This window comes from Mchenga conophoros, linkage group LG16 (assembly GCF_057382185.1).
Source record: "Mchenga conophoros isolate Kocher_MC1m ecotype Shallow Benthic linkage group LG16, M_conophoros_male_GT1.1, whole genome shotgun sequence".
NCBI classification, from domain to species: domain Eukaryota; kingdom Metazoa; phylum Chordata; class Actinopteri; order Cichliformes; family Cichlidae; genus Mchenga; species Mchenga conophoros.
The window spans coordinates 16,164,933-16,178,208 of record NC_140541.1 but is presented as its reverse complement, the minus strand read 5'-3'; the positions used below and the strand labels follow the sequence as shown (position 1 = coordinate 16,178,208).

The window sequence follows — 13,276 nt, the reverse complement described above, 5'->3', positions numbered from 1 at the left end:
ACCTGGAGCTAAGGGGCAAAACAATCGCATGCGTGCTGCTGTTTGACTGAGGAAGAATAAAGTAGTTGTGCCAATCACATGACCACTGTAAGATGACAAAGGTGATATATACCAGTTTTTAAATTGTGTTGATAGGCCACGAAAAACCAGAGTCATGATAAACAATATATAAATTTTTCCTGAATAGTTTCATCACGTTTACTGTCTAAGGACAGCGCTAGCAAGCACTCTCTGCTCATGACCAAAAAAACAAAACAAAAACCAGCCCGTTCATTTTGGTGGAGAAATGCACAATATCGACCAATCAAAAAATGATATGGCAACATGACATTTGGCTGTTTAGGAAGAGGGGAAAGTTTTAGGAGTGACAGCGAGAGAGAGAGAGAGAGAGAGAGAGAGAGCAGAAAAAGAGAGAGAGCAGTATATACCTTTGTGAACAGACAAATGCATTTTTCTAGAAGAAAAACAATCCAACATGGTAACTGGTCATGTTGTCTGCAGCATGAGACAGGAAGTAGGGAACAATGCATATACAGTGTAACCAATAGCTATACAGTTGGAGTTAGAGAAAGCTTTGGTCTTTGAGGGAGCACTTCAAAAATCTGAGAAGGGAGAAATGTTCTGCTGGCGTAATTCATGTCAGTTGAAGTGACTACCAAAAAGTAAAAAATAATGCTGGAGCAAAGTAAAAGTTCATCAACAAATATGCTGGTATGAGATAATCAGCAGAGTGACTGTGGACAAAAGTTAGGTTGTAAAGTATGATTGAATGCTAATCTAAATAGCTGCTAGCCAAGAAGCTAACAAATGAGCCCCTTAAAATGCAGAAGCTGAAGCAAATTAGCTAATGCAAGCACAATTTCTGACTCTGTGCTCCTGTAATCCAGTGTGCTATTGAAGGAAAGCTTGCAGGGATCTCATTGCATTTTATTCACTCATAAATATGTGTGAGGTAAACCAGTGATGCAGAAAACAGCTGCTCTTAATTGCCTTAAATGAACAGTGGTTAAGGGAGAGATGTGACGCTAACAGACCTTAAGCTGTTGTTATAAAAAGAGATGAAGGACAAATTAGTGTTGTTTATTTGAGACTTATTGTTCAGAGAGTAAATCCAAAGATACTGTGGCAAGTGTCCTTATTTGGACTGGGTAACCCCCTGCTACGCCAAGAAAACTCTCCTTTGCGCTGCCACAGTGCAAGCTGCGCTCCATAGAGCACAATGAACTGACACGATCCTGCAAAGAAGGAAAATGTCTGACAAAAAGAATCAAATCTGTGCAATATCATAACGAGCCAAGAGCATAAAGTCATTAATAACAGCAATGTTAAATGGCTGAAGGACCAGTCGATCTGTTCTTATCTTGCATTGGCCCCTACCAGCAGTTCACCAGTTTAGCTTTGACACCTACCTCCAACCTTGTTGTTCATTAATGCATGAAGCAGCTCTCCCTCCAGCCCCTACAACCACTTTCTTTCCTGACACTGCCACTGCATTAAAGGTGGGTGAAACGCTTTAAAAAAAAAAAAAGAGCCCAACACCCCCCTTCCCCACAAAACCAGCCCCACACCTCAGCTCTGAGACTTACTCTCTTCCAGAGGCAAGATCATGTGAGTCATCATCACAGTATATGTAGATATTTGGGAATATGAAAATAATAACGTTGCCAACGTATTAAGTTTTTTGGGGGGTGTTTTTAAATGTAATCCAGTTTGTTAAATTACATCATAGGAACTTTAGATAAGCATGGTTTATAACAAATAACATCAGAGATCATTTTCAGTCTTGGCAGGTTTGCAGACACCATCAACAAAACTGTTAACTCAAAGCCATCTGCTGGCTTATGGGGTTACATATACACTAAACAAACACACGTGCACACTTGCAGACACATGTGAACTCATACACATTGGGCGTTATAATGTTGTTTGTATCTTCTTCAGCATGCATATTGATTTTAACTTTTTACACCCTAGAAGGTTTATTCATGCATCTTGCTATAGCTGGCAAGGAAATGCAATAAGTTCAAGTGTTTTAACAGGCAGTCTGAAAGCCACCTTTGTCCATCCATACATCCATCCATTTTCTGCCGCTTTGCAGGCTGCAGTGATAGCAATCTATCCCAAGAAGCCAAGCCCTCCATCTCCCTGCCCATCTCTTCCAGGGAACACAGAGGAGTTCTGCAGCCAGCCAAGAACCAACCTAGTCTGATGCTCAATCCAACTTAACTGGCTCCTTTTGATGTGGAGGAGTAAGAGTCCCTCCTGAATGACCAAACTCCTCACCCTGTCGTCAAGGGAAAGCTCATTTACAGCACTTGTATTTGCAGTCTCACTCTGTCACTACCCAGAGCTTATGGTCATAGATCAGAGCATGAACACAGACTGACTGGTAAATCATCAGTTTTGCTTCCATGCTCAGCTCTCTTTTCACCACAACAGACCGATACAGCGTCCGTATCACTGCAGATGGCTGCCCCTCCCTGAGGTTGTTTCTGCTGAACATTTCTTCCAGTTAAAAGGGAGTTTTTCCTTGCCACTGTCGCCAAGTGCTTGCTAATAGTGGTCTGATTGTTGGCATTTTCTCTGTATTATTGTAGAGTTTTTACCTTACAATATAAAAAGCCTTGAGGCAGACTGCTGTTGGGATTTGGCTATTTCAACAATTATTCCAGGATGAGCTTGTCAATATATAGATATAAACATAGATATAGATATAAAATATGAAATTCTGCACTCATGACATGCCATGTCTTTGGTGTTAGCAAAATGGCAGAAAATTTGAGCATATCTGTATAAAAAAAACACAAGGTTTGATTATCTCATTAGCAAAGTTGTCAGGAAAATATAAAATACATAAATCTAACGGTGCCTTCAGTGTTCTTGAAGGACCAACTTCAGTTAATCCCATGCAAGCTGCTGTTCTCTTATTCTGCCTACACACAACCACCATTCACCTTCATTTTCATATTGATGTAAAGTGAAGGAGCCCTCACATCAAGCTCATCGGAGCTTTCATACATTCTGATTTGGGCACTACAGGAAATAGATGCCCTCAGTCTTCTGTGTTCATGCAGCTGATGACACAGCTTTTAACAAGTGAAGCTAAAGCTGCTGCACTGCTCCACTTTGGCCCTCTCAAGGATTCCATTTCTAAAAGGAACACTCAAGTAATGTGGCAAGTCATTTTGACAATCATGAAAGGTAGCACTAACAAGTGCAGGCTGCTGATAAAGGAAGGCTGCAGTGAGAGACTCTAGTGAAGTGAGGGGATGGGGAACTAGTTCCAAAGAAAACCAGCCAACCATGAAATGCCGAACCTTTACACTTGAGAGATGGCAACAGACTGTATTAGCAAGAGTGAAACATGACAACAAAATCAGGAGTTGCATTCTGCGGCACCACAATTTCATCATGTATAACAAAAAAAACTATATAATCCAACACTCCCTTGTTTGCTTTTAGGGATTTAGTATGCTAGTCCCTGCAGAATAATTAATGATTTATGTTTTATCTCATTTGAATGTGTCTGTTTTTGCACCAGGAGCTCTATTACAGTCATCTGGAGACTTTCAGCAATCCTGTTTCTGCTATCTTCCACCAGTACAACAAGTTGGGAGAATTGCTCTGCTGTTATTACATTTCGAAAGTATCCCTGATCCAGGGAGGAGCCTGGAGGAGAAATTAGCCAGGAGTTTATTGGCTCAGATACAAAAGGAGCAGATTGAAAAAGGGGTGAGATGATTGAACTCTTCTTTATTCCATGGTGTGTCCTTTGTGCCAGGCTGTGCAGTCACTTTGATGTTATCTCTGTCATTTGAGCTCCATACTGCGCCTTGGGTGCCTCACACAAAAGAATATGATGCACCACCAGAGGCCATGAATGGGCTTCCCATCTATTTTCTGCAAGAGGGGAACTCTCCTTTTGAGCCGCCTCGAGTGTCACTCATTATCAAAGTATATCATTGCGGTAAAAGCCTCAGAAATGCATTTAATATGTAAAAGAATACTGTACAACTGGCCAAGTGAATACTGATTAATTAAACTAACCTCGCTTCAGGGAACTTACTAAAGAACACTTTTTTCCAATAACAACAGCTTGTTTTTCACTGTTGTTCAGTGTCCTGTGTTTGTCTCCAATCAGCATGTTTTTGTGCATTATCATAACCATCAAAGAAGCTTCTGAAAATGTGAGTGCACTAAAATCAAATACGCCTAATCGGTAGGAAAAGGTCGACTGTCAGATTGTCGCTTGTGAAGGAACACCGTGATAATGGGAGGAACGCTGCACCTTTCTTTCAAAAGGAGAAGAGCAGCGGCAGAAAGGAGGGGGTGGTGAAGATGGAGGAGGATGAAGAACATCTTACTGAGCTGCCATTAGTGGTCTAATTCACACACTAAGAATCAAAAAGAGACCTTTGAGTGGGTGGTTGGATTGTTGAGGGCCGATCAGAACCTCCATTAGCACAGAAATAAGCTGCAAATGGAACAGAGGAGCTGCGTGAAAAAAAGAGAAGGGCCAACGGTGTTGAAGGAACACAGTGCTCCGGCCAGGCAGAGCCAGACCCACTTCACAGCACTTCTGCTCAGCTAAACATGTCAAGAAGCTGAAAGATAAAATACCAACCACACAGAGGGACGAGAAACTCAAAGCTAACTCGCATTCTTCTTACAGGTTCTTATTACTGTAGGTTAGAATCCCAAGCACTGACAAACTGCATCTATATTACAGTGAAGCTTTGTTTATTGAGCTGTGAAAAAAGTGTCACAGCTCCTCCATGACTGAACTAAAATTGGTTGCTATCTCCTTTAAGGATGTCTCCTTGAGAAGCAATGGACTACTCCAAGCTTTCCTGCTGAACTTGGATCACTGCTTTGATGACTGCCATTGTGTCAAAACATACACAGCTTGATTTGCAAAGTTCTAAATATGCTGATTAGTGAGTGAGGAGTCAGTGAAGACTGTGTTGGTCTTACCAAAAAAACTGCCGTGAGCAGAAACTCGATGGCACGCTAGCATGTATCGAAGTCTGGTCATTAGTGGCAAATGTCCTCTTTCACACTTTTCACTAAATTACAACAGAACTCTATGCTGAGAATCTCACCCTCAGGGGCAAATTTATGAATCGCAGTTTCAGTGTTATACTCTAGACTTGATTTGAGTCACTGTCAGAGGATATGGTGGATGAGCAAGACTGGATGCACCGCTTTAAGGTTTGGAAACTGAACGGCTCCGACTCAGAAACCTGATGACGCAGAAAAATACCAGCGATGATTCTTGGGAGGAAAGTTGTTAGTTTGTTGCATAGTAGTGTTTGAGGTCTATGGTGAAATGGCAACTTCACATGTGCAAGTTATGAGAAGAGGACTTTCAAAGGACTATACAGAACAGCAAGAGCACTGGAAGAAGTTAAGCACTGCAAAAGAGTTGGTCAGATTGAAATTGGTACAGGTTTTGAATTTCCTGGATGGATTTCTGGAATGTTTTTGAGCACATCTCATGTATTCTTATATTTACACAACTGCTGTGCTCAAAGTCTACTTTTATGCCGGTTTAATGCAATATCATTCTGTGAACTGGAGCACATGCAAAAGAATTGAAAATGTATAAATGTGCAATCTGTGTAAGTATATGGTGAAAAAAAACATCTCAATAAGAACAAGTGTCTTAATTAAAGTATGTGTTTACACGAGAAAAGGGCTGCCTGCATTTAACGAATTGTGGAATCGTGTCTTTTTGTGTGTTCTGATAGTTAGCACGGTTTCATTTATAATCCCTACTGTGCAATTCTATAACAAGAGCCACAGGATTCTAGGTCAATCCTCTCAAATGAATTTCATTTTTTGGCCTAAGTCAAGCAGTGATTAAGCAGACGGGAATCCTACTATATACTTGAAGAATGCTCGTGCATGGTACAGTAAGAGAAGTAGCCTCTGTAAACCTCTACGGTAATGAATGAGGGAAAAAAAAGGCAATTCCCGGTCTGTGCTCTGAGCATTAGGAACATGTGCACAGCAGGAGGTGACGAGACAATGATTCTGATGGATATCCCTGTCCAGCAGAGAGTCACTCCTCCCAATGTTCTTTCTGCTGATTGATTTGAGTGACTGGGAGAGGACAGAGCGGACTGGGTGAGGTCTTATCACTCCCTTGGCTGCCTAACCTGCCGGGCCCATGTTGTTTTGAAGAGAGGCCGTCAATAATAGTGGGTGACTGTGTAGTGAAAAACAATGGCTGCTCTTCAGATGTCCTCACTCTAATAAATAACGCTGTAGCTATGAATGTTGAATATGTAGCATAGGTTTATGAATGCCGTGCTAAACATTTCAATGTGCCACATGACAAAATATATCCTGTAATTTAGCATTTTAGACCGACAGAGGTAAAAAAGATAAACACTTTGTTTTTTGGGGGGTTTTATCCTGAGCATCCTGACCGTTGTCATCAGATGTCAATTCATATAGACTGACAAGTCGCAAGGCATTTAAGCTGATGAATAAAAATTGGACTGCATAAATTTCTGCTTAATGGGATCCCTGAGCTTCACGGAAATGCAATTATCCTGTTGCAAATGTGGTATTGCAAATATTGGAGACATGGTCAAAGCCCCCTTACTGAAAATGGAGTCTGCCTTAATGTCAAAACTGATGATTTTATATGCATACAGCTGTACACAGGTACAAAACATAAACAGATGCCACACATAGAAACATTTTCAGCATTATGCTTCATTTTGTGTTATGCAGGAACAAAACAGGTGTCTTACTGAAAGCCGTGCAGAATAGAATAGAATAGAATAGAATAGAATAGAATAGAATGCTCACTGATGTGTACAGGTGGCCCTCCCCGTTCATTGCGATGTATAACCCTGTCTTCACGGATTGAATGGCGACAACTCTGAGGCCCACAGGAATAAGGTTGAACAAAGCTGGGGAACACACACGTAAAACAAGCAAACACAAACATTCATCAAAATCTCACCAAAAAATATTGAAACAGACAAACCAAACATTAAGTAAACTTTAACTAGATGGGGGTAAAACATTTAAGTAACAATCCATCATCTAAACACAAGATGTCTATCTTTAAGGCGTTGCAAACTATGGATAATACAACTGCTGACTGCTGCATTTAGGTAATCTCAGAAGATGAATTGCAGCACAGCTGGTGGACGTGACTAGCCTAGCGCAGCCTTGGCCACTCAGTGCTACCTGAGAAGCAGTTGTAATTGGGGCCACCGCTAGTGCGAGGCTGATTTAATAACACCCTTGTTGTTGTAGCAGACTCGTGGTAGGTAATGGGTATTGTTTGTATGGGGGAGAAACAAGAGGACTGGCCTGGCTGGGACATTAGGTGTGTATTTGGGAGACATGCACTAAAGGGATGCAATGAACTCAGCTGACCCTGCAAGCAACTGGAAAGGGCAGGCTTGCATCCTAGAAGAAAATCTGAGAGAACTAAATGCAGAACCACTCATTTCCTTTCCTTTTTGATGGCTTGCGGTCAGTTTCAACTGCCGACACCTAATTTGATCCTGGAGTTAAAATGACACGCTATCTATAATGCTTACCGTTTCAATAAGTCCCTTCAGCCTACCGCATGTGACATGTGCCACATCTCTTCCTGCTGACAGGAGTAAGTGACACAATGCAGAGTGTCAGGCTAGCATTAGCACCAAGCACTGGAATCAAATTAACCACCTAGCCTGAAGTGTTAGAGGAGCAGTGCCAGAACAAGCTAATAATACCTTTTTCTCTCTGTTGAGCCTACTGTTTCCTGGTCCACTTTGCCTCTCGGGAAAAGGACCAAACTGTGTGATCCCATGGCTCCATTTAAGAGCCATTTTTGCTCCAAAGATCAAAAATACTGACCAGACATTAGCAGAGGGTGACTGCTTGGTTAATTTTTTTGTATAAGAAGAATAAATATGGAGCAGGAAACAAGCCAGACATAAAATTGTGCTCAAGAAACCTACACAGGGTAAACTTTTCTATAACCTCTGCTAGTATTTCTTTAGATTATTCCAGACACCTGTTAAAAATCTGATCTACAAGTCCAAGAGATATTTCAAGGTACTCACAGGAATTACTGCTGTCATCCTTGGTCCCATCAAGAGAGCCATCGGGGTTCATTTGCAAGTAGTATCCCTGCCTGCAATATAACCTGGTCACTATACCCTTGAGCTGGGGATCTGAAGGAAAGGGGGGGGGGGAGAAAGAACAGAGAATAGTTAGAATAAACTTCAAGAATGCAACTTTTTTGATTTAATACACAACAAAAAGAAAATTGTTTTCACGGGGACTTTATGGCAAAACACCGAGACACACACAAAGTATTGCAGCTGGTGGTTTTTCACAAGCAAATCCCCAAGCCACCTTTCTGGCACATAAGCCCCATCCTGCTCAGAGATAGTCCATCCAATTATAGGTAGCAGAATTAATCTGTGGTTGCCTGACTCCCATAATGAACCCAATAGCACCCTCTCTGGGTTCTTCGTATGTAGGATGTGAGAGTGTCTGCGTGCCGTCCCTTCTAGCTGCCCCGACAGGGGAATTAGCCGCATATCTACTGTAAATAAATCACTGCTGTTTAATTGCCCAGAGCCGCTGCAGCTCAGCGAGTCGTATTGTAATTTAGTTGGCATTTTGTCAGTTTGCAATAACATGACAAAAAGTGAAAGTGAAATGTAAAAAGTAAAAAGCAGTACAACACAGAAAAGGACACATTTTAATAAACCTGCGTGCGGGTGCACACTGGGACATCTCTGGAAAAAAATATTGCTTGCTCTCAAGCTGTGCTGTGATATTTCTTCATCTGTGTGCTTTTGTGTACCTGCGCGTCTGAGGTCATATACTATCAACATTAGACTTATTGTAGAGACAGCCATCACACCAAATTTCATTCTAAGAAAACCCTAGGGAGGTGAAGAATCAACTTCACCTGAGTCCTTGCATGCTACTCGGTGTGTGTGTTGGTGGGTGAGTACAGTTATGTGGAAGAGATATAGAAAGAAACAAAGAGAGGCCGCAGAGGAGAGCTCCAGAGGTCTTGCTGAGGGCAGCATCGGGCTTTTCCCCCCCGTTACTGTGCGGCTCGGGGCATTCTCCTCTGAAATGGTTCTTTCAGTTGATGGCATTAGCCAGCTCTGAGACCTTTCCCCGCTCCCTGAAAGGGAGAGCGAATGCCTCTCTGCTGGCGGATGGGAGCAGCGGCGCTATGGCATTCATCTGCACTGCTTTGTTGCTTCAGCAGAACAATGAAAAGGTGGCTAAAGCAGAATCTGACTGTCAGAGTGCCTCCGCTGTGCGCGATTCAGGCTGACAGGATGGTGACAGCATCTATCTGGTTCGCAATAATGCTAAGCTCAGTCAAAATCATTGCAGGCATTTAGCCAGAGACAGATGTCACTGTGAAGAGATCATCGTCCCTGGTCTTCTTTTTCATTGAACTTACAATACATGTGACGCGTTCTAAAAGCATTGTTAGAGTGAAGGTTGGTTTGAGACCTCTTTTGTGCCAGTAAAATGACAAAAAAAGAAGAAAAAAATTCAAAAATGTAACAAATAAAATTCAGTTTTTGTCAAAATTTTTGGTTTATAGATTTCTGCTTAATACTTGTATATTTTTAAAGGAAAATGGAAAGATTAAAATTTAAAGAATGGCTTTTTTAAAAAGCCTATTAAAAAAATTTCTCATTATTTGTCCAAACCTAATATGAGTACTTGAACTTGATCTTGGATTTTTAATATCATTCTTTTTTAGCATAATCTTTCAGCTTGTCTTTTTGCTATTGCCCCCTTCCATGAGCACCATTGGTTTGAGGATTATCGACAGCACTCGTGTTATCGTCTTTTTTGTTTTTCCTTATAAGCATATAGCATTTTTCTTCCCATGACAACTTTTCTGGGCTCAGAAAACACTTTTAAAAAATGACACTTTAAATTGTAAAATGAAAACTCCAATAGCCAATGTGCAATATGAATTAGAAAAAACAGCAAATGCCGCTTAATAAATGACGAGGATGATTGGAAATTAATTAGAAGTTATTGTGTGGATTTATTAATGGAATTAAATCCCACATTGATTAATTTGTGCAAGTTTAAAATTATTCAACACCTTTTGTTCCAAACTTAGTGAAGCTAAACAACCTAGTCGTCCAAATTTGCTGTCCTCTGAGCCGGATAACTAACTTTAGTCTTGCAAAGAGAGACTCCTAACCTGCAGGTCCTGCAGCTGGGGTCGTGGCTCGAGTCGAGTTCAGCTTGAATGATTTTGGTTTTACAGCACTGTGTTAGAGTAAAGGTAATGAATATATTTGTGGCATAGCCTTGTGGATGGTCCGTACTCGTCTCACAGCAGGCTGCACATAAAGACCAAGTTATGCGTGGGTTGGTGTTTTTAATGCACCTTAACTTTAAACTGTGTGAGCCTTAGGAGGTGGGGTAGATGTAAGTTTCTTCATTTGTAAGAGAGACGGACAGAGAAGATGGAATGTGTACCAGTAATTGCAGCAGAGCTGAGTACAGACTCTTTCAACTTATTTTTAAATTAGTTTACAGGTTGTGGGTCATCCCACATACCACTAAGACCAAAGTGATCTCCAGCTCAGAGGATGACTCATTTGATGAATATTAGGTTATAGCTTGCAGTCGACTTTATTGCATTTTGTGCACAAATACATCAAAATCTGGGGTGAATTTTATTTCTTGCCTCTACAACAGGATTTCAAGTGTTCAGGATAGTCAAGGCCTTTAAATACTATATATTAATCGCAGGTAAGGTGAGACCACCTGTCTTAGACATTGAACCTCCTTTTTTATCTAAGATATCCTCCCTTAAACTGCCTCCTTCTGTCCTGATGCAAATGTTTCCACATCGTCACATTTGATGTGACCTTGAGACACTTAAACAGGTGTCTCCAGGTCCACAAACACATGCTATATCAGCTGGCATTTGTTTTTTCAAACATAGAGGTACCCAGCAGTCAGATAGAAAACCGTGCAACCTTAAGACCACTGAAGACAGGTGTGTTCTCATACAGTAGTGAGAGCCGGGAAACATGCTCACACACACACACACAGAGCACTTTCCAGGACACGACAGACTAATATGGTGTTGGGTCTCCATTTGCTCTAGAAACAGTCTCAATTCTTCACAGATCAGCAAACACCGGTGTTACACACAGATTTTCATGTTTATATTCAATGAGCACACACAGCTCCCCTGAGCAAATACTATTATGTGGAAACACAAACTTGGCAAACATGTGATCAATAAATGGCTTTGATCAACATTTAACTCTTGTGAGGGAAAGGTGAGATTGATTCCGAGGACATCTGTCATAATTAAAACTGCATAACTGCGTATTGTGTTGTGTGCGTGTGCGATGCACATGTGTGTGAGGTGAACTTGGCTCCTCTATCGTGCCATAAATCATGAAATACTGGCTGTGTTCCCTGAGGCGAGCAAGCCCGTATATCTCACACACACAGACTTCCCCTTCAGCTTCAATCATAAGTACTTCAGAGCAGCAGACAGAGTGAGCTGAAAATAAGTCAAATTAAAACTAATTCAAGCTAATTCATTTCAATTAAAGAAGACTGAAAAGGGGGGGAGGAGACAAAACAATTGTTAAATGGGGAAGATAAGTCTCTGTAATACTATGCATGATAGTTGAGCTCTATTCCAATTCTGGGGAGTGTCTCTATGAATATGTCAGTCATGTTTTTAAATACCTAGCGAATTATTTATGACTGACAAATACACTAGCATGCATTCCAGACAAGCTTGATATGGTGCGTACACTCTTTAAAATCCAGAAGAGCTTTGAAAACGTCTCTGTGGTGTTCTCTAAGTCGACGAGGTCTTTGACTCGTGCTTCTTTTCTTACTTATTTCTTTTCTTGTCTGTATGAAGACGACTCTGTATATAACAGCCCCAAACAGTGAAACAACAATGCTGCTTATCACAGATGGAGTCTCCAGCCTCTAATCTCACTGGACTTTCCCAGTCGCACTATTGGTTATTACAACTGAAGCACTGTATGTTTCTACATGCTTTGTTTCTAAGGAAACTGAGTTGCGGCTTGGCATCAGCGGGGGGTTTCCTTGGAAAATAGAGAGCATCGGAATCGTAAGACCTCAAATTGTGTTGTTTTGTAGCAGTAATCCTCTCTGTGTATAAATTCAGCTGTGACGGGAAAGTTGTGAAGCGACCTCGCTGCAGTTCCCTCTTCCCCTTTCTCTCTTATTTTCTGTTGTCATCCCTCTGTGTGTGTGTGTGCAGGGGAACATACTCACCTCAGTACAAAGTAAGCAAGCAACATGCGGGGTACAAGGAGACACACACACACAAACACACAGGCACAGCTGCAGCAATACTTGTAGACTCCTGTCAGCCCTGCCCTGCCTGACCCACTTTGGATGTTTCTAGAATAGGAGAAGGGCTTTTCCAGCCTACAAAGGAAAAACCCTTCTCGCTTGTGTTGTCATATGAAAGGCGATCAAAGCAGCGTTCTCACTCCTTTCCTATTCCTCCTTCATCAACAACATCGCTGACATCTCATCCAATAACTCAGCACAGACACTGGAGGCTGACTGATGACGCACTGCTCTGTCCTGTCAACATGTGCTTGAATAAACAGCCAGGGAGCGGGAAATCACTCATCTCAGCTGGCTTTTTAGATCACGTATAGGGTAATCTAATGTAACGTTATCTAATAATTAAGGGATCTAATCTGGCGGGAGATAATTAGAGCCACAGCAGCGAGATTATAGGCAAGTCCAAGCCACGTGTGCCCCCGGCTCGCTTACTGGGTTTGAGTGTAATAGGATTTATAACTCCCATCTAATCCCCTAAAAAATTATGGCGATCACTGGCTCTGTATTTGCTATCAAAAAGCATGGATTTAAAATTAAAGCTGATATGAAGGACGGCAAACAAAATGCTTCCACGCAGCATATCCCCCGAGGTACTGACAGATGTCAGGGAGCCACATCTGTGCGGCTTAATGATCAACTGCAACAAAACAAGCTCAAATACAAAGTGCCAACTGATCATTTTCTGTACGGAGAATGCTCAGGCTTTGATACACACTGTAAGTCAATGCCAATCAATGCAGCCCATAGTGTCTGACTCACAAGATCAATATTTAAACCCAAAGGGAATACTAGACTTAGGGATTCCTTTTAATTCACCCCAACTCCCTCATTCTGACACATCTGAGAAGGAATTTGAAGCACCACAGTCTGTTTGGGCTCAGCTGTCAGAGCCCAGTGT

The 13,276-nt window shown here is 41.6% G+C and overlaps 1 protein-coding gene across 3 annotated transcripts in view; it reads right to left on the bottom strand.

Moving 5' to 3' along the window:
* Positions 1-13,276, bottom strand: part of fgf14 (fibroblast growth factor 14) — a 119,195-nt gene that overhangs the window by 25,681 nt on the left and 80,238 nt on the right. For all 3 annotated transcript variants that reach the window (XM_085250698.1, XM_085250700.1, XM_085250699.1), the window contains exons 2-3: positions 8,079-8,189; positions 6,823-6,926 (exon numbers count right to left, since the gene is read on the bottom strand). In XM_085250698.1, the coding sequence (XP_085106824.1) occupies positions 6,823-6,926; positions 8,079-8,189 (215 nt within the window). The remainder of the gene's footprint in view (positions 1-6,822; positions 6,927-8,078; positions 8,190-13,276) is intronic.